General features: G+C 38.0%; 1 protein-coding gene across 3 annotated transcripts in view; it reads left to right on the top strand.

Moving 5' to 3' along the window:
- Positions 1 to 14081: 14081 nt before the first annotated feature.
- GPM6B (glycoprotein M6B) overlaps positions 14082 to 22241 on the top strand; it is a 224312-nt gene continuing 216152 nt past the window's right edge. Inside the window, exon 1 of one of the 3 annotated variants that reach the window (XM_072614350.1) lies at positions 14082 to 14572. In XM_072614350.1, coding sequence (XP_072470451.1) covers positions 14569 to 14572 — 4 coding nt within the window. In that variant the 5' untranslated portion in view covers positions 14082 to 14568. The remainder of the gene's footprint in view (positions 14573 to 22241) is intronic. The other 2 variants (XM_072614348.1, XM_072614345.1) reach the window with 2 other exon arrangements.

The following is a 22241-nucleotide window of genomic DNA, read 5'->3' on the forward strand; positions in this document are numbered from 1 at the left end:
TTCCATATTTGGTAGAGTAACTGATGGTAATGAATACCTTATTGTGCATAGAGTAATATGTTTTTGTTTAAGGTGTTGGTGTTGGTTTTCAGTTTTTTCAATCATTTTTTTCAGTTTTTTCTGACTCTTCCTGATCCATTTAGGGTTGTCTTGGCAAAGATTCTAGAGTAGTTTTGGAAAAGTAAAAGAGCATTAGATTTGGAGTCAGGAAGATCTGTCTCACTTATTCCAATCTTAGCCATGTAACCCTAAGCAATTCCCTTAATTTCTCTGTGTCTCAGTTTCCTCATCTCCAAAATGGAAATTATAATTATAACACCTACCTCACAAAGTTATGAGGACTCAGTGATGTAATATAGTGCTTGAAATGCTATACAAACATATAAAATGCTGTATAAATATTTACTAGCTTTGCCATACTATGTGATTACATGTCTTTTAAATAAATATATAATCTGGGTTGCAAAAAGTCTGATGATGAAAACTCCTGAACTACATTTTTTGAGAGTAGACATCTGTACTATGCTCTAGCAACTGCATCATCCTGGAATTCACTCCAGCCCTGAAATTCCTAACTTAGTAGTATTCTCACCCCCTTTTTCCTCCCTCTAATTGGATGGCTCCTCCCAGAGCCCCCACTTAAGAAGGGTATCCAGGCCAGTCATGTCTTCATTTCTCACAGGGATGTACATGGAAACTTCTCTACCATGCTCCCTTAATAGGTACCTTCATCCCCCTTACCTCCTGCTTTCAGCCTCCTTTTGTGTGTTGTCTTCCTCCCTTGAAATATAAGCTCTTTAAGGGCAGGGACTGTCTTTTCTTTCCTTTCTATATTTGCATTCCCAGTAGTTAGTACAGTACCTGGCACAGAATAAGCATTTAGTAAATGCTTGTTGACTCAAATACAGCAGACTTGGCTCCCTTCTGATGACATGGCATCCCTTCCACACTTATTGCATTTTCACTTGTATAAGTGCCCCATTACAACTTGTCATGGTGAGGAAGTCAAAACAGTCCTCCTTCAATTGCCGCTTTTGAGCCGTCCCTCAGTAACCCCTCCTCCTTTGAGGTCCATTCAGTCCATATTTATTAACTTTTATCTACCCACCAGAAGGACACTTTTTTCCTCACTGACTTTAGGACCTGGCTTATAGCTTTTCTCCCTTCCCCAATTTCCACCCCACCTCAGCTACATAACAGAGATGGTCATATTTTTTTCATGTTGGCATCACCCATAAATATTTTACTTTCATGTTCATGATTCCTGAAATTCCTCTATCTAATCATAATCTTGTGTCATTTTAAATAATGGTGACCTCACTCACTCCCATGGATTCAATTATCATGTCTCATCAGATGATTCTCAGATCTGCTTATCTAGCCTTAACCTCTCTCCTGACCTCTAATCTTTTATCTCCAATAGCCTGTTGGACATCTTAAATTCAATATATCTAAGCTCAACTCATTATCTTTCATTCCCTAAACCTTCCCATCTTCCTAAATTCCCATTTCTTTTGAGGGTACCACCATCTTCCCAGTCACCTAGCCTCACAAACGAGGTATCATCTTTACTCTTCATTATCTCTTATACTCCATTTCCAATCTCTTGCCAAGTTCTGATGATTCTACCCTTTCTACATCTCTAGTATATGATCCCTTCTCTCCTCTGACATTGCCAGCACCCTTGTGCAGACACTTGTCACCTCAGGCTGGATTATTGCTATAGTCTTATAGTTGACCACCCTGTCTCCATTTTCTCTCAACTCTAATCTATCTTCCTCTTCGCTATCAAAATTATTATCCTTTGTAGTGACCACCTCTCTCTCTTTTTCTCTCTCTATCTCTCTATCTCACTCTTTCTCTCTGTCTCTTTCCCTCTCTCCTTTTCACACACACACACACACACACACACACACACACACACACACACACTTAGTAAACTCCACTGGCTCCATCTTGGCTCCAGGATCAGATAGAAAATCTTCTGGATTTCTTTAAGGTAGTTCTACAGCCTGGAAGTACAGGGGCTATTTAATTATGGGCCTTGATTATGCTATCAACCAGCACAGGAGCTTTGACCTACTCAGTTTCTGACCTTGAGCGGTTCTCCCTTCTTTAGGCAACCTGGTGGCCCCTGCTCCCAAAGGTTCACCATGTTAATGTCTAACATAATATAGATAGCTGATTAGCATAGTCCATGACAGCTCAGAACTCCCCAATTCGAGAGATCTGACAGCTTCAACCTTCCTGTAACTGAGATTACTGATATGCACCACCCTCCTTGGTTTATTTGAATTTGAAAGCTTAATACCTTTCCAGTCTTCTTATACCTTATTCCCCTCCATGTACTCTAAAATCCAATGACTCTGTTTTCCTTGTGCAAAACACACTATTTCCCAACTCCATTCATTCTTATTGACTGTCCATCATGCCTGGAATTCTCTCCCTTCTTACCTCCATCTCCTGGCTTTTTTAAAGTGTCATCTAAAATCTTGCCTTCTGGAAAAAGTCTTTCTTGGTCCTCCTTAATGTTAGCGATTTCCCCTAGTTTTACCTCTAATTAATCCTGTATCTGTCTTATTTGAACATAAGTACTTTCATGTTGTCTTCCTCATCCCTTCTTCCCCATTAGACTCTCCTTGGGGTTTTCTGCCTTTCTTTAAATCCACAGCATTTAAGACAGCGCCTGGCATTATTTGTAGTAAGGAAACATTAAATATTTTCTCAGCAAATATAGAAGCAAGCAAGAACCACTACTCCCCTTCTACTATTATTTAAAACAACTCTAAATATTCAGGAAATAACAACAACAACAAAAAGATTATACTATGAATATACCATTTCCAGAACTACTTCGTCAATTCTCCCTCTCTCTGGTAATCCAGGTCCAGAGAAGAAGGCTAATCACTACTTCTATCTGGGGATAACCAGGAGGGGGCTAAGATTTCTAAAAGTGTCACTCAGGAGCCCCTCCTGGTGTGCTTCCCAGTGAATATCAGCTAGAGCTAATTAGCTTTTAGAAAGGGTATTTGTTAAATAGATATGACAAAGACAGTAGTTACAGAAACATCCCCCAACCTCTTGGGAAGTGTGAGCTCAAATTACAGAATACATGTGGTCAGAAAATAAACTTATGCCCCTAACTTACTAGAAATCTTTTTTGCCCTTCATGGAGCTCTCATGAACTTACCCCTTAATAATATTGCTTGGATAAGCCACATCATTTCACAACTATGGCTTGAGGGAGAGTTCTTAACTAAACAAAAGATAGAGGTGATTACAAAGAATAGAATAGGTAATTTGATTACATGGAATTGAAAGGTTTTCATCCTAAAAAAAAAATCAATGCTACTAGGATAGGAAGGCAAACTCACTTATGGAAGAGGTTGTTTTAATAGAATTTTATTTCTTTCAGTTACATATAAAAATAAAATTTAAAAAAATAAATTTTTATGATTTTGAGTTCCACATTTTTCTTGCTCCCTCCCTCCCTGCCATCCCCTCTTCCCAAAATGACAAGCTGAAATAGGTTATACATGCACAATCATGTTAGTCATGTTGTGAAAGAAGCAGAACAAAAAGGAAAAACCACAAAGAGGAAAAACAAAAAAAGTGAAAATAGTATACTTCAGTCTACATTCAGATTTCATTGTTCTTTCTCTGGATATGGATAGAATTTTCCATTATGAGTCTTTTGGAATTGTCTTGGTTCATTATAGTGTTGATCATCCTACAAGGTTGCTGTTACTAAGTATAGGAAAGAGTTGTTGCATCAGATATCCCTGAAAAGCTTTTGCATCAGACATCTCCAATAACCAAGATACATGGGAACAAATGCAAATATACAAGACAAAAAATAATTTCAAAAAGGATAAATAAGCAGTTCTTAAAAGAATGTAAACTATAAACTACTCTACAAAAGATTACCCCTAGGTTACTAATAACAATGAAAATTAAAATTTAAAAACTACTCAAAAGTTTCATCTTACAAGTAGAAAACTGGCAAAAACAATAAAATTGAATTATTGATATTACAGAAAACAGACACATTGATACACTGTTGGTAAAATGGTAAACTGTTTGTGACTTTCGAGATAAGAAAATGAATCTCCCTCCCTTCTTTGTGAAGGTAGGAGACCATAAGTATGGAACATTGCCCACACAGTTAAACTCAGTTGAAATATTGGTTATTTTTGCTGACTTGAGTTTTTCTCACCTTTACTTCAATTTTCTTTTTATTTACAAGCAGTTGGCTCACTGGGTAAAGATGTAGGGAGTCAGAAATGAAAGTGATATAAAAATTATAGAAAATTTAAAAAAATAAAAAAGAACAATGGACCATGACTTGAAGTACCTGAGTAGCTCTAAGAAAGAGTAGAAAGAAGACATTAGGAGACTCACTTAAATGAGTAGGAAGCTTTTAAACCAAATTTAAAGATGAAGAAGTAATCAGAAAACATGAAAGACAACAGATGTGAGATAGGAAGCTAAATCATAGAGGAAGATAGGACCAGTAATTCTTGGGGAAGAAAATGCAATTAAATTCCAAAAACATGCATGAACCTACTGTATATAGGATATTTTACTACATACCTAGGATACCAAAAAAATGAAACAAGTCTTAATCGTCAAAGGAGCTTATATTCTCCTGAGGGGAAACAAGAGGAAAAAGAGTTATAAAAATCTTATGGTCACAAATATACCAATGAATTTATAGATCATAAAGTGAACTAGATATTGAAACACAAGTATATAAAACAATATTTCAAATATCACTAAGAAAGACTTGGTATACAGAACTAACTAAAGAATCTTATTGGGTAAAAATGATGGGGAAGTAATATTGTAGGTTGAAAAGGTAAAGACCTACATGGAAGGAAAGCCATGAACCTGAGGGCATAAACATAGTAGAAATGTTGAGTATGAAAAGGAAAGGAAGAAAAGTAAAATTGTTATGGAAACATACCATATAGAGACTGTCTGACCAGATTAAGAATATTGAAAATGTTTTGTAATACATATTAGGAAACTGTCACAAGAGGGGAATACAATAGTAATAGGGGACTTTCACTCTCTGGATGTCTTTTCAAAGTATGTAGAAGACTTTATGAGTCCATGACTGAATTTACTAACAATTTCATTGATGAAAAGGGAGAGGAAGCAGTGATGAAGCTGCCCATTATGGATTTAATTCTGATATACAAGAAAAAAAAACTGGTGGGTGATAAAGAAGTAGTGGGAAATTTGGGAGGAGTTGGTAACATCATTTCACGTTTCATAATTTTTTTTATTAATTTCATTTATTTTCAATGTTCTGCAATCACTACCATATAACTTAGATTTTTTTCTTCCCCCTATCTCCCTCCTCCCTCCCCGAGATGGCATACAATTTTATATAGGTTCTACACATACATTCGTATTAAATATATTTTCACTATAGTCATATTGTGTAGAAGAATTAAAATGAATGGGAGAAATCATATAACAAAACAAAATGTAATACTAAAGAAAACGATCTGCTACATTCTGCGATTGAATTCTATCGTTCCTTCTCTGGATGTGGAAGGCATTTTGCCTTAAAAAACCATTGGGAATTTATTAAAGTACATTTCATAATATTAAAGGAAAAGATTACTATGCCTGGTCAGACATACATACTCAACTTCTAGAAAGCAGATCTCAGAAAACTCAGAGAAAAGAGACTTGGCCCATAAATAGCTCTAAAAAGTAATGCGATTCAAAGGAAGTGAAGATAATTTTTAAAAGTGTAATTCTGACTTGCTCATGTAATGCCTGACTCTTCATGACCCCATTTGGGGTTTTCTTGGCAAAGATACTGGAGAGATTTGCCATTTCATTCTCCAGCCCATTTTACAGATGAAGAAACTGAGACAAATGAAGTTGAGAGACTTGCTGAGGCCAGATTTGAACTCAGGAAGATGAGTTTTCCTGACTCCAGGCCCAGTTTTTTTATCCACTGAACCACCTAGTTGTCCCTAAAAATTTGACAGACTTTTTGTCCAGTGGTATATAGATGCAATCTTTATTTTCAGAAATAGGTCATTTGCAGTTTAATAATAGTTCTTGTGTTTCTGTTTGTTGTTTGGTCATGTCTAAGTCTTTGAGCCCCCATTTTGAGGTATTTTCTTGGCAAAGATACTGGAGTGGTTTGCATTTTCTTCTCCAGTTCATTTTACAGATGAGAAAACTGAGGTGAACAGGGTTAAATGACTTTTCCAGGGTCACATAGCTAGTATCTGTGACTGGATTTGAACACAGGTCTTCCCTATTCCAGGCCCAGTGCTCTATTCCCTTCTGACTACAAAATTAGAAATAATCCCATTGAGAAAGGAGATAGCTAAAGAAACCAATATAACTACAGAAGTCATTCTCTGATAATTTTCAGATTTCTAAAAAACATGTAAGGATGGAAAGGTGGAGCATAGTTCCAGAGTGGAATAAAAGAGAAAGTCATGACCTTTTCAAGATAATGTCCAAATGGCTGGCATAAGATATGATCTAAAGACTTCAATAAATATTGTCAAGGACTTTTAAAGGTATGGTCAGAGCAAAAAGGTAAAGAGAAGGCAAGACTGCTCAGCTACAATTTAGTAGTCCCATCTTTTTTTTCCAATAAATTGAATGACATTCCAGTTGGAAAGGCCAGAAAGAAGATGCCTATGAGAGAACTGAAACTTGAGATCAAAAATAGGATAGTGAAAGAATACCTGGTTTAAATAAATTTAGGATAAAGATATCAATAAACCATGTCATAAAAGGAACAATTGAAGGAACTGGGCATGTTCAAGCTTGAGAAGAGGATACTTGGGGAAGATACAACATCAACCAAAATATTTGAAGGCTCTCATTTAAAAGGGAAAAATTTACTTATTCTGTGTTGTTTCAGAGACAAAGCCAGCCTCAGTAGCTGAAGATTATGGGAAGGAGTTTTTTTTACTTAATATGAGGAATAAATATTCCAGCAATTAAAATTGATAAGCCAGTGGAACATATTACCTCAAAAGGTATGTTACCTATTGTTGGGGTGTATGGAGTGTTCAGGGAGGACATGCAGACCTACTGGGCCCCTTGCAGCATTGCTTATCCACCTTTGATACCCACCTTTCACCCAACTCTCACCTGTGGCTCCAAAAAGATGGTAAAATTGTGTCAGCAAATGGGCTAAACCACATTGTAGGCAACTGACAGGTCTCAAAACTAACAGTGAATTAGGGAGATGTCTACCCCAAGTATGTGAAGATTTCCTTAGTGGAATGGACAGATAAGAATATATTGTTGAAAGGGTCATGAAGGTGGCTGAAGCAGGCACTATGGGACATCCAGAGTTTAGTCAGATATTTAAGATGCCAAGGTCATCCAATACATCCTAAGTTATGACCAGTCATCCTGACTTTTGCCTTGGACTTCGATGACTCTGGTAGAAAGGATAAGACTGTAACTTTGTGCAATTCTGCCTCACTTAAATCCAGTTCATACATGAGTCAAGCCATCCCCCCATGATTTCCTCTTCCAAAAAGACAGACAACACCTATTATTGGCAGTACTCAAAGAGGAGCTCCATATTAATGGATCAGTGTTTCTATACTGGTAGGGCAGTTGAACTAGATGACCTGGAAAGTCAATTCAATTCAGCAAATATTCATTGAGTGCCTACTATGAATAAGGCACTATTATAGCAGCTGAGGAATCTACAAAAGAAAATAAGATATTTTCCTTTCTTCATGGAATTTATAATGTACTAGAGGTACGAAGTCGAGCATAAATATATGCTTATTATTTGTATATGTTCATATGTTATCTCCTCCTATAGAATAAAACCTCCTTTAAGGCAGGGATTGTTTCATTCTTTGTATTTCTATCCTCAGTGTCTGGTACATAGTGGAGTTTTAATAAATTCTTGTGAATTCATTAAATATGTACATATATGTACATAATTGTAATATAGTCAATACGTTAAAAAGTACAAAATACAAGAGTTTATGAATTTATGATCTTTTCTCCAGAAATTATTTGCAAGGTTAAAAAAAAAGCAAAGTCCTCAGCCAATGGTAATTTTTATTTTAAGATCTTTGCTTCATCAAATGGGTTGGCACTAGGACACTGAGAAATGGAGAGAGAATGAGTGAAATCTTTGCCAGATAATAGAACCTTTCTGGGCTGAGACTCTTTGGAGCTCCCCGCAATTTAGTCTTTGAACAATTTCAAATAAGGATCAGCTTCCAGTTCAGTATATCACTAGGGATTTTTTTTTATAACTCCTTGGTATATATCTATGAACTGTGATTGAGCTTGATGTGTAGGTGACACAGACACAGTCAGAAGGGACAGCAGTGTGAAATAAAAGATAAAATAGATACAAAGAATAAGAAATAGATATATTTCAGAACTTTCATTCTAAGCAAAAAAAAAAAAGGTGAGTTCAAAACATAAGAAAGATCACTTGTACTCTCTCACCAATAAAAAGAAACCCACTACACACACACTCATGAAAAATCACCTGTTTCTTATATATAGAGGCCTTTGAGCTAAGCCTAACTCTTCTGTACCCTGATACATTCTTTCCTCTTCCCATCCCTCATACACACCCTGATGAAGTAATAATAGGAAATTAATAATAATAACTAACAGTTGTATAGTGCTTACTACATACTAAGTACTAAACACTTTACAACTATTATCTCACTTGATTCTCACTACAGTCCTGAGGAATAGGTTATTATCCTCACTTTACAGATGAGGAAACTCAGGCAACCAGAGGTTTAAGTGACTTGCCCAAGGTCACATAGCTAGGAAGTGTTGGAGGGTAGGTTTGAACTTCCTTACTCCAGATCCAGCACTATGCTACTCACTAGCAACCCCAAGGATCACTACAGGATGCAATGACTTTTCTTGTTCCCTGAGTGCCCAGCAAATGCACATTTAATCAATAGTTAAGAGGTTACCTGTATTCAAGAACCCTGGTTGTATGAGAAAGTAGCTGCAATAAACAGCCTAAGACAGAGGTGGGGAACCTTCGACCTCGAGGCCACATATGGCCCTCTAAGTCCTCAAGTGCAGCCCTTGGCCCTTCCAAGGCCACATGTAGCCTCAAGGTCGCAGGTTCCCCACCACTGAAGCTATATCCCAGAACAAGAATTCCCTTTTTTAGAGAGGGACAGGGAAAGGAACAGAAAGGACCAAATTGTACAATGTAGGAGAAACAGTGCTAAATTTGGAATCAGAGGACCTAGGTTTAAATCTCGTCTTCTACTTACTTCCTTGTGTGACCTTGGACAAATTCCTTCTCTTATCTGAGAATCAGTGACATCATCTCTAAAATAAAGGGGTTGAATTAGGTCACCCTCACCATCCCTTCACCCTAATGAAGCATAGGCAGAAGTCACTTCTGAGATATGGACCAAGGATTCTCAGCCTAAGGTCTGAGAATTTTTAAAAATTAATATACTGGTAAATGTATTTCCATGTAACTTGGTTACTCAGTAATCCTATGAATTTTATGTTATGCATTTAGAAAACATTCTGAGAAAGGGTCCAGAGTCTTCAGTAGACTACCAAAGAGGTCTGTGTTCACTAACACACAAAAGGATTAGGAACCTCTGATACAGGGTAATAGCCTGCATAAACATGTACTCAGAATCATTGAGAGAATTTGGTGACAGACTGGGTCTTCCCAGCTCCAGTCCTGGTGTAGGAAATACTTCTACATCTGGGAAGTAATTTCTCCTGATCATACATATCCAGTCTTCACATAGTACATGTATTTTCCCTCTTCTATGAGCTCTCGAATGAGTTGTTCATGGTCCTTCCTAATAAAATATAAATACTGTAACAGTTTTTGTACTTTCTGACTTATTGGGGGGGAGGGAAGTACTTTTATCAGTGAATAAACAAATTATCATTAATTTCCTTTCATGTAAGGCAAGAAGTACTAAGTACTATGAAAGACACAGAAGTATTAAAATGTGCATGCCAATATCAGTGATGTTACTCAGAGGATCAACACCTCTGAAGGATATTTGTTTCTTAAATGAGGGAGAATCAGTCATCAGGCAGTATGGGGAGAAGATTTTATTATATTCTGAATATATTATATTTATTATAGTTCCTCCTAAATGATCTAGAATGTAATCAGTTATTTTAACTACTACTCTTTTTTAATATTTTACTTTTTCTAATTATACATAAAGACAATTTTCAACATTTTTTTAAAGATTTTGAGTTCCAAATTTTTCTCCCTTCCACCCCCTCATCTTCCTGCCTCCCCAAGATGGCAAGCAGTCTGATATAGGTTATACATGTACAATCACGTAAAATATATTTCCATATTAGTCATCTTGTGAAAGAAGGAACAGAAAAAAAGAGAAAATTAAGAAAAAAAAAGAAAAAAGTGAAAATAGTATGCTGCAATCTGCATTCATTATCCAACAATTTTTTCTCAGGATGTTGATATTTTCCACCATGAGTCTTTTGGAATTGTCTTGGATCACTGTATTGCTGAGTAGAGCTAATTCAGTCATAGCTGATCATCACACACTTTTACTATGTACAATGTTCTCCTGCTTTTTCTCACTTCACTCAGCTTCAGTTTATGTAAGTCTTTCCAAGTTTTTCAGAAATCTGCCTGCTTCTTATTTCTTATAGCACAATAGCTTTCCACTACATTCATATACCACAACTTGTGCAGCTATTCCCCAACTGATGGGGATCCCCTTGATTTCCAATTCTTTGCTACCACAAAAAAGAGCTGCTATAAAGATTTTTTTTTATATTTAGGTCCTTTTCCCTTTTTTATGATCTCTTTGGGATATAGACCTAGTAGTAGTATTGCTGGATCAAAGGATATGCACAGTTTGATTGCTCTTTGGGCATATTAGCCATTACTCTTAAAGGGACTTGGGAACAAATGCAGCATGTATGTAAGTGGTAGATTGGAAATACCTGTATTTTTTAATGCAGAAAGAAAGGTATTATTGGAGCAAAGGAATGTGAAGATCCTGGGAAGAGAGTAGATAAGAGAAGTAAAAGGTTTCAGAAATCAGGAAAGAAGGACTTAGCACAGGAGTAGGGTTAGCTTTAGAGAGGAGAAAGTGCCCTTGTTACTCTGAGAGTGCTGGAAATGTTGAAAAGATAAATGCATCCAACCATTCTGGAGAGCAATTTGGAACTATGCCCAAAGGGCTACAAAAATGTGCATACCCTTTGACCCAGCAATATCGCTACTAGGACTATATCCCCAAGAGATCATAAAAATGGGAAAGGGTCCCACATGTACAAAAATATTTATAGCAGCACTCTATGTAGTTGCCAAAAACTGGAAGTCAAGGGGATGTCCATCAATTGGGGAATGGCTGAATAAATTATGGTATATGAATGTAATGGAGTACTATTGTGCCATAAGAAATGATGAACAAGAAGACTTCAGAGAGGCCTGGAAGGACTTATATGACCTGATGCTGAGTGAAAGGAGCAGAACCAGGAGAACTTTATGCACAGCAACAACCACAGTGTGTGAGAGTTTTTTCTGGTAGACTTAGATTTTTGTAATAACACAAGAACTTCTGGAAAAAAAAAAAAATCCCAATGGTGGACCTCAAGGCAAAATGCCTTCCACACTCAGAGAGAGAAATATGGAAGTCACTCACATAATGTAGCAGATCATGTTTGTGTATGTGTATCTGTTTGTGTATCATGTTCTGATTTGTTATACGGATTCTTTCATTTATCTTAGTCTGACTACATAGCATGACTATAGTGAAAATATACTCAATAGGAAAGTATATGTAGAATCTATACAGAATTGTATACAGTCGTGGGGAGGGAGGGAGGTAGTGGGGGGTGGGTGGGGAGGGATAAAATCGCAATTGTATGGCAGTGATTGTTAAACATTAAAAAAAATAAAAAAATTAAAATAAAAAAAAAAAAGATAAATGAAAATAGTGTGTTAAGGTGAGTGGACAGGGGTAAACAGAAAACATGAGAAGTTCCTACCCTCCATTAACTTAAAACCTTCTTGGTCAAATTAGATATATGTATATATATATATATATATATATATATATATATATATATATATATATATATATGGAACATTGTTTTCCATTTTCTTTGGTGGGAAAAAATTTTATTTCCTTTGTTAAATGGCAATAAATGAAAAAAATGCCAAAATGAGTAGAAGTGTTTTAGCCTGGGAATGTTTTATCATGTAGTATTAAATGTGATTATTTAAATTAAACTTTGGGACATCGTATTCCCCCTTGGGAACATTTTACCAATTTAAGGTCATTTGGGGAAAAAATAAAATTTATACAAATTCACTTCAAAATCAACTTCTTGGAAACAGAACTACCAAACCTATAATTATCCAATATATTGATGAATACTTAAACTTTTCAAAGAAATCTATGAATTTCCCATTTTGAATAAAAATCCTTAATGAAGTATCATGAGCTTTTGAATTTGTAATAATTCCATCCTACTCAAGGCACCTCAAACTTCTGACATCTGTCTTGTTAATGCCTCTTTTTAAGAAAAGCTTAAAATCCCATTGTGTATTGAACAGCTCTAATATTTGGACAGCTGCTCCTCCTTTTTTCTCTGGTGGAAAAAGATCCAGGATTTCTAAGGAATGACAGAAAGTGGACAAAAGGGTAGACTTTCATCTTGTTGCATAACAGCTTAAGCTTGTATCTCACTATGTATCAGAATGAGACAATATGCCACCAAAATACTATTTCAGCTTGTAATGGAGATAGGCTTTCCTTTCTATTCCTAGCATTTCTACCAAAGTACCCTGTAGCCCCATAGGATGTAGGAATAAACCAAAGAGCTTCCTTCCAAAAACAAAACTTGGGATGGATCCCTTTTTGCCTTTAACAAGTAGCAAGAGCCTTGAGTGCTTTCCTTCTTTGTCCTTCCCTTCCCTTTCCTATCATAGTGACATCCATTGGGTATCATTGCCTAGTAGGATCCCTGTATATACAGACCTCAAGAGAGGACCTCTTGTGGAGGAAAAGGAGTCTGTCAAGTGAGATACCTCTTGTTTTTATAGTATGGAGATTGGCATTGCTTGGTTATTGCTGTGGGACTGGTGGAAATAAGACATGTAACTTGCATACGCTCCACATTTCTCCACCCTTTTTAAAAAAATACCATTATTCTTTGCACAATTCTGTCTCCATATTGTTTTCCCTTAATCAAGACAGACTGCTGGAGTGGGAAGAGCAGACACTTTGGAGTCAGAGGACTTGGACTTAAGCCCTGACTGCTAAGACTTGCCACCTCAGTAACATTAAGTCACTTTTCTTCTCTGGGTGTCATTCATAAGAAGAGAGAATTGGACTAAATGATCTCTAAAGGTTCCCTTCAAGCTCCAGAGCCAGGATCTTTCCCACCAGTGAGAGGGAGACCTTCTACTCACTCCTTTCTTTCCCAAAACTCTTTAAGAAATCATTATTTAAAAATTTTTGAGCCAAATCTGCCTTCTCAATGTACTACTATTACCACCCTGGCAGTAATGGGACTGAAAGGTGCAGGGATTCCAAGTCAGGAGTCTCTGGGTTCGAATCCCAACTCGGTCTTAGACAACACTGGCTAAAACCACAAATTAACTTTATTGTGGTGTAGTTTGGTGGAAGGAGTTCCCACGCCAACTAAAACACAGGTCATTGAATTATTGGGAATTGCTTACATAACTCTCCAGTCATGGAGGATGGCTAGGAGCTGCTATGAGTAATGTAACTGGCAAAATTTTCATACTATAAAAATAAGTTATTAGTAATACTGTTCAAAAGAGAAGCGTGTTGGCGTTGCAAACTAAAGATGTTAAATCAATATCTATTGATAGAAAAGTGTTGAACATGCTATATTTATGCAACATTATTGCTCATTGTAATGAGCATATTTTCAAGGGATTTGAATTGACACCTGTTTGGCTTTCCTGTCAAAGGCCCATCCAACTAAGCTATAGAATAGGAAGGTTCTGCTTCCTTTTGCTAAGCAGTGGCGTTGCATTCCGGGTAGAACTGGCGATTTCTAAGTATTCCTGCCCTCCCCAGCGCGGGAGGATCTTCTGACCTTCCCACAGCGGGTGAACAAATACCCCTCCCAACAAGTCCCTCGCCTCTGCTCAGGGATCCCAAAGGAAGCTGCGGGCTTCCCAGCCTGCTTTGACTTCCATTCATTCCGTGCTCACAAAGCCCCCGGCTCTGACGTCAGCTCCCCCTGGCGCGGCCAGCCCCGGTGCTAGCTGAGCCCCAGTGGCGCGAGCCGAAGCCAGAGAGAGCGAGAGACAGAGCCTGGCTTTCCCCTGCCCGCTCACCCCCGCCCGCGTGGAGCTCGCTGCTGCACGTGCCCTTCTCCCCCTCCTTTCCTTGTGCCAGCCCCGACTTAGCAGGGAGAGAGAGCTAGCAGCGGCGAGTCGGGACAGCGACAGCAGCGACCACAGCCCCAGAGCAATACCTGCAAACTTGACCAGCCCTCCCAGTCCAGCTTTTGCAACCCCCGGCTAGAGAAGTCAGCGCCACAAGCATCCACTCCCCTTTCGCAGTCATGGGTAAGTGAACCTCTCTGGACCGCTGCGTTGATCCCTCTTGGCATCCCCGCTCGCCCCCCTCCCTCCTGTTCAGGATCTAGACCCTCACGAAGCTGGGAACTTGGCGAGCTACTTGTCTGGGTCAGTCTTAGATGATGGAGTTACTTCTTTCACCTGGTCCTCCCAGGATTGGGATGCTCCTCTAGGTTTGGGCTGCAAGTGGACAGAGGAGGGGGTGCAGGTGCCTTGCAATGCTGGGCAGGGAGAGGGTAACCTTGAAGCTGCCTAAGGATGGAAGAAGGCGAAGGGCTGGCCGGCTGTCTTGCTCTGGGAGATGCAAGTGGCACCAGCTGCAGAGAGTGAGTCAGGAGGGTGAGGGGCTAAAAGGGCCAAGGGGCTTTAGGGGTACATGAGAATGGTAAGGCCAAATTGAACTGCGCTGTGTCCGTGCTGGAGCTGCTAAGGACATTCTGGGCGTGACTTGGGATGGTGGTTATAGAGGCAGGGACAGGAGTGTGGCGGTGGGGAGAAGGAGCAATAGTGGAGTTTAAGGGGGTAAAGATGGATCCTCCTCCAAACCCTATCTGCCGCATCATCCTTGTAATTACTGTCTGGTCTATTTGACCAGGCCAGTTTGGGCTGAACTGCACTGTTTTGGGCACCTACTCCTAAGATGGACCGCTTCTAGTTAACCAGGAGTAATCCACAATATCCTCACACTTTCCCCCCAGCTTCTCTCCCCTAATTTAAGGGGATAGTGGGTTAAATCTTCTCACTGAATTCCCAGGACCCGTCATTGGCTGGTTCCCAAAAGAAAGTGAGCAGCTGTTGCTCCTAGATTCCCCATCTGAGAGCTGAAAATTCACTGTCAGCTTTAAGTTCATGGCCTTTTAAAAGTTAATTCCTTTGGTCTTTTTTGAATTAAATCCTCATTAAGCACAATATTTCTAAAGACTAGGTTATTCAGGAGACTCGATTTAAGAAATACTGTCAAGGGAGGATCGAAAAGATAAGAAATAAGACGTCTCGTTCTTGCCTTTTAATCCCTCCTTCCCTTTTAACTTTCAAAACGAACTTTTCTTAACTAATCACTCTGAGGTGCTTTATGTAAAAAACATTCAGACTGTAGTTTGTGAAGGGGTCAGGACTAAATGACCTCAGGCTCCTCCTTCCACCCTGAGAGTCTAGTTAACTAGAATGCAGCGTGATGAGTTTGCTAAAACGCTCTCCAGCTGGACCATGTAAAAAACTTGAACCTGAAGTTTGGAGGAAGTAGTCTGTTGTGAGTCTTTATGTTGATGCCGAAAAATAAAAAATAAAAAAAAAAATGCCATAGTCAGCAAAATATCTTTTAACATATGCTGTGGGAATATAAAGCAGACCTCTCATAAAGAGTGTTACAGTATTCATTACCCAATAGCAGGAATTGTAGCTTTAGGAACTCGTTAGCATTTATATACCTAGCGATTATATAGAACTTTTTAAAGTTTGCAAAGTGCTTTTAAATGTTGTCTCCTTTGTAACTACTGTATTGGGTGAAGATTCTTTCCCCCAATTTATTACCTTAAGTTACTATTACCTTTTATGCAGACCAAAGCATTAAGTAAGTAAACTATACTTAACACAAGAAACAGAGATGTATTTGAAAATGCACAGCAGGACAAAACTACTGAACACATCAGAACATAATCTGGCTTACTCAGCTTAGTTGTGCTGGGTTTGTGGTTTCTTTTGTTTCCTAGGGACTCTTTCCCCACTCTGCCATCAGCTGCAGCAAAAAATTCAAATTGGGGAATTAGGGCTTCCTCATAATCCAAGGAGAGTAAAAAAAGAAGGACCTTGAATCCCACTGTAACATTCTGCTAAAAGTTACATCGAAAGGAATGCAAGAGGAATAAAAGCATTCAGAGGATGTGAGCCTTTAGGTGGGGGTATGGTTTTATCTCAGATAGTAGTTAGTTTGGCCAGTGCTGAATCTGCAAAAATTCTGTGGAGAATCAGATAATTTCTGTTGTTTGCTTAGCTCATGATAACTACCCCAGTAGTGACTGCAATGCCACAATTTGGAAGTCATATCCAAATACTGTATTTAGAAATACATGAATTAATTTTTTCCTGAAATCAATATTTTTTCGCCTAATGACATATCTATTTATGTCAGTGACATTTGGGATGAGAGTTTCAGTGCAGAGTAAAACTTGGCCATTCAAATATTAGTGACTGCTTTGCTTAATTTTGTGTTTATTTAAATAGGGATGGAAGATAAAGTTTTCACAAAGCAACCTCACAAACCAGAATTCTTTCTTATTTTTCTTCAAGGAAGTACATTATGTCTCATACAATAGTTGGTTATAGACTTGAACTGCCAATTTATGTTAATTTCCACATACTTCAGGGATTTTGGCTGTATCCTTGGTTTTAGTCATAAAGAACAAAAAAATTAGCTCTTTCTGTGCCAAAAAAAGAAATACATTGCTTCCCTTTTGTTAGAGTGTTAGTAAGTATACCATAAAGCTATGAACTGATTTTATTTTTCCAGATGTATTTAATTACTATACATTGATAAATATTTTGATTGGACTGATTGGACTTAGAAACATAGTAGACTTGAATTTTTATAAGAATATTTGTGTAATCTATTTTACTGTAAATATCAGGACCTCTGGTCTGAAAGTCAAGAGACTCAGTTTCTAGTCTTAGCAGCTATTTAGTTGTGTAACTTTAAGCAAGTCACTTAACTTTTCCATCTCTCTTACTTCATCTGCAAAATGAGAGAACTGAACTTGATGATATCTTGGGCTTCTTCCAGTTATAACATACTTCGATATGTGATTACACCAAGAGTGTGTGATTTTTAAATTAGTGTAGAACTCCTAGTGTAAGTACTCCCTTTAACCAATGCAGATAGCAAATCCTTTGTGACTTCATTGTTGTTTAGTCATTTTTCAGTCATTTCCAACTTTTTATGACCCCCATTTGAGGTTTTCTTGGCAAAGATACTGAAGTGGTTTGCCATTTCATTCTCGAGCTCTTTTTACAGATGAAGAAACTGAGGCAAACAGGGTTAAGTGACTTGCCCAGGGTCACACAGCTAATAAGTGTCTGAGACCAGATTTGAACACATGAAGATGAGTCTTCCTGACTCTAGGCCCAGCACTCTATCCACTGTGCCTCCTATCTGTCCCCCTCCACAACTTGGTAGAGTATCAAATGATAATATTATTGATTTGGAGCCGGAATGAATTTCATATCTAATCCAATCCTCTTATTTTATAAATGAGAAAACTGAGATCAAGAAAAGTTAACTGACTTGCCCTGGATTAATACAGGTAATAAGTAGTGGAAAAGGAATTTGAGGCAACTAGATGATACAGTGAAAATGATGGGGTACTTGTGTGCTTGTGCTTAGACCCAATTCCAAGATCACATTGCTCTCTAGCTTCAAAACACTATTCTTGACAGTTTTCTCCCCAGCCCAAGCACACCATACCTAGCAATAACTCATGAGTGGGCCCCAGTAAGACAGACTACCTTTCCCCACAATTACTCGTGAAGGGGCCCCAGTAAAACAAATTATCTTTCCCGATCACAAGAACAAGCTGACCTCTGAAGAAATTCTTTTGTAAAAAGCAGGACGATCTTGTAACCATAGAATTATCATGTACTGATAAAGTTATCATATTCAATCCAGAGCTCAAAAGCTATCTTGCTACAGATGTAACAGGCCAAAAATATACCCCTGACAAACCCCTTCCCCTGATTTTCAATGATCAAGGTTTTAAGTTATCACCTAACTAGCTAATTTGCCAGATAATCCACTACTTTTCCTATATAAGCTTCAGCATCATTCCTGTTAGGTTGCAAGTTCCTTAAGAAGCTCTGCTCGCCATATTGGCATTACAATAAACCTTTGCCACTTTGACTTGAAGAATGCTTAAGTCTGTGAATTCATTCCACATGACCCTATCCAGTACTCTGGTCTTTGGAGCGGGGGAGGGGTCCCTGAATCTCTCAAACTATATAAAAAATCTGGAGCGAGGAAGGCTTGGGTTCAAATGTGACCTAACAAAGTTGTGTGATCCTGGGTAAATCACAATGTGACTTTGGAAAAGTCTGCCTCAGTTTCCTCATCTGTAAAATGAAAATAATAATATCACCTATTTCTGAGGATTGCTATAGGGATCAAGTGAGGTAATATTTGTAAAGGGCTTAGCACAGTGCCTAGTACATAGTAGGGAATTAATTAATATTTGTTCTTTCCACTTCACTACCTTGGGTACATTAAAGCTTAAATGACTTGCCCAAACAACTAGTGAGTGTCAGAGGCAGGATTTGACTGCAGGTCTCCCCAACTCTGAAGTCTCTATGACACTAGGATAATACCTCTTCTTTTATATTACAGCAACTAGTAAAGTTGAGAAAAAGTGTTTTCTTTTTCTTTTAAAAGACATACTTTCTACCATTGTGCTTTTTAAAATACTCTTTCGCATACACATTTTACACAAATAGCTATTTTAAAACTTCAGTTTGATGCCACATAATGCTAAAATATTATCCTCCATTTGTATACAATACTAAATATGTTCATATGGGTTGTTAATACTATAGCTGAAACCCTGCTTTTGGTCCTCAGAAAGGCTCTCATTCCCTGGCTTTTGACTATCTTTGAGCTTTAATATAGTCAAATGTGTATAATATATGTATATATGTGTGTGTATACACATATATGTGGGTATGTGTTACTATACATAAATGTGTGTATGTATATATATGCATATATGGATCTGTATATAGTGTATATATACACATATACACATATGTTACTATGTATATGTGTTAGTATATATGTGTTAGTGTGTATATACATATGTGTATATGTTAGTATATATATGCATTGTATATATATAATACGCATTAGTGTTAATGTTAGTTGTATATAGTATGCATTAGTGTATATATACATACTGTTAGTGTGCATATATACACATGTGTATACATAAACATATGTGCCATTTGATTTTTCATTTAACTTTTGACCATAGTAAGAGAATCAGTATAGTATACTGGGAAAAGCCCTGGATTTAGAGACCTAGGTCTCAGTCCTGATTCTGCCTTTTATTAGCTCTGTGACCTTGGGAAAGTAGCTTTCCCTCTGTAGACATCAACTTCCTGTTCTATAAAATTAGAAGATTAGACCTAATGATCTCTAAGGTCCCCTCTAGTCCTAATAGCCTGAGACCTTTTGAGATTTTAGATCTAAAGGTTTAACTCAAAATGAATCCAAATCTAAAACACCCTGCTTTTTATAGAACCACAATTTGTGCATCATTTGTATGCTATATCCAAAGAGGAGGGCAATTTTCTGCTTCATTAGTTGTCATTACATCATACATATGTGGCATGTATAATGGATCACAGTTTGAATCTATTTAGTGATAGGAATTTTAAAAGGATAAAGATTAATTTGCCTTTTAGTTTTTCTAACGTTATCGTAGTTCATCACAGTATAAGTAAATGTTTATTGTGAGAAACAATATGGCAGAGTGGAAATAACCTTTGATTGGAAGTCAGGAGCTCTGTTTTCTACCACATATCCAAATAATCTTGAGTTAAAAAAAATACAGACTTTATCTTGGTTTCTTCATCTATAAAACAAGGGGGTTGGATTTATCCCTATGATAATTTCTTACTCTCCAGTTCTGTTATTTTAAATACTAAAGAAGAATCTGTAGAGGAAACATTGGGGAAATTGCACTCTTTTTTTCATGTTGAAAATTATGAGAAAACCACTAGGTAATTGTGTTTGTACTGTTTTGTACCATGATGCAAATGTCATTTGTAGTTGTTAAATTTTGGCATTCCAAATGTCCTTCCTATGGGCCAATTGGTTATGGAATTAGTGGAAGGTGCCATGTTACAGTTTGGTACTTCTAGTTTGTAGGGTAAACCTGCCACCTAGACTGAAATATCTGCTCTGATATTGAGTCAGATATGGAATCTGAGTGTGGGATGACCACAGTTGTGCAAACTGGCCATGGAATCACCTTCCAGGAATTCTAATTCTAATAAATGCCAAGGTTTAAAAAATGGTGACCTTGAGAGTCAGAATTTTACAGAGAGGCTTTGAAACTAACTAGTCTGCTTTGCCTGTGATATGATGTGACCAGATCTGAAGCACATAGGCTAAAGACAGGGGGGCATTTTGGAGTTGGGGAGAACTGGGGTCATGTCCTGCCTCTAACGCATGCTAGCTTGAGATTATGAACCAAGGCAACTAAAAGTATGGCAGCATTCTCAATAATATTAGAGGAGTCTGGAGGAGGGCTGTTTCTGGGGATAAAGATAAGCTAATGAGATCTGTGATCTGTCTCAATCAGTGTTACTAATCCTCTGCCACTTCCCCAAAATCCTCTCCCCCCAAAAAAAGGAGGTAGGAAAGAGGAATTTTATTCATTTCCTCTGGAGAGCAGCTGGATGGCACAGTAGATAGAGTCCTATGCTTGGAGACAGGAAGATTTCATCTTCATGAGTTCAAATATGACTTCAGACATTTATTAGCTGTGTGACCCTCAGCAAGTCACTTAACCCCTTTTGCTTCAGTTACCTTGTCTGTAAAATAAGGTGGTGAAGGAAATGGCAAGCCACTCTAGTATCTTTGCCAAGAAAACCCAAAATGGGGTCATGGGGAGTTGGATATGGCTAAAATGACTGAATAAACAGAGATCAGAGTCCACCCTCCTAGAATGTCTGCTATAGCATGAGATGAGCTATAGCAAGGATGGGCTGGGTGTAGAGGGTAAGTATGCCTGAGTGGGTGGGTCAGCAGGCAACTGCTACTGTGGGTTTCAGGGGTGGGCGACCTGTGGCCTCAAAGCTACATGTGGCCCTTCTAGCTCCTCAAATGCGGCAGACCAAACTTGTGGTATCGAGGTTCCCCACCCCTGGATTAGGTTATAATTACCCTAAGAGCCTTTCCTGGTCAGAAGGCAGGGAGATTGAGACCTTGTTACAGTACAAAGATAGCAAAGCTGAGGAGTGTTGAGGAATAATAGCAGGCATATTTGTGCTGGGAAATGAGTCCCACAATTGGATATTCTGGGGAAGCAGAATCTTCCCCTTCTCTGATTGATTAATCACAGACCTGTTGGTCAGGACCCAGTCTCCTTTGAAAAGTACTACTTTAGGCCTTTCTCCATCATTACCAGCTTTAGATTGGCTGGCAGTCTACATTATTGGAGGACAGTTCCCCACCAGTGAAATTACATACACATGTAAAATACTAATGGGCCTCCCATGAATTAGGAACAAATTTGATTCATTCAGCCATAGAGCAAACATTTATTAAATGCTTGTTTGGTGCTGAACATTTTTGTTACTTTTAACAAGTCGAGGAGGAGACAAGTTCATGTCAGGCCTTCTCCTTGTTCCGAAAAGATCTCCCAATCTAAGGGATACAGCACCTATCCAAGAAATTATAAAAGACAATGTTACCTGATTAGGGATTAGCAATCTCCTGGACTCCTCTGGTGGTAAGGTCTGCAGTCTAAGGGAAACCTCAAAGTTTGTGACCACATGAGTATTTAATGACTTGGAACATTTTTTGATTAGTCATTAATTAGAGTGCCTCAATGGAATTCATTCTAATTCATTACAGTTATCTCTTTAACATAGTTATTCACTTTTTAGTTTC

Source organism: Notamacropus eugenii, chromosome 5 (genome assembly GCF_028372415.1).
Source record: "Notamacropus eugenii isolate mMacEug1 chromosome 5, mMacEug1.pri_v2, whole genome shotgun sequence".
Classification (NCBI taxonomy): domain Eukaryota; kingdom Metazoa; phylum Chordata; class Mammalia; order Diprotodontia; family Macropodidae; genus Notamacropus; species Notamacropus eugenii.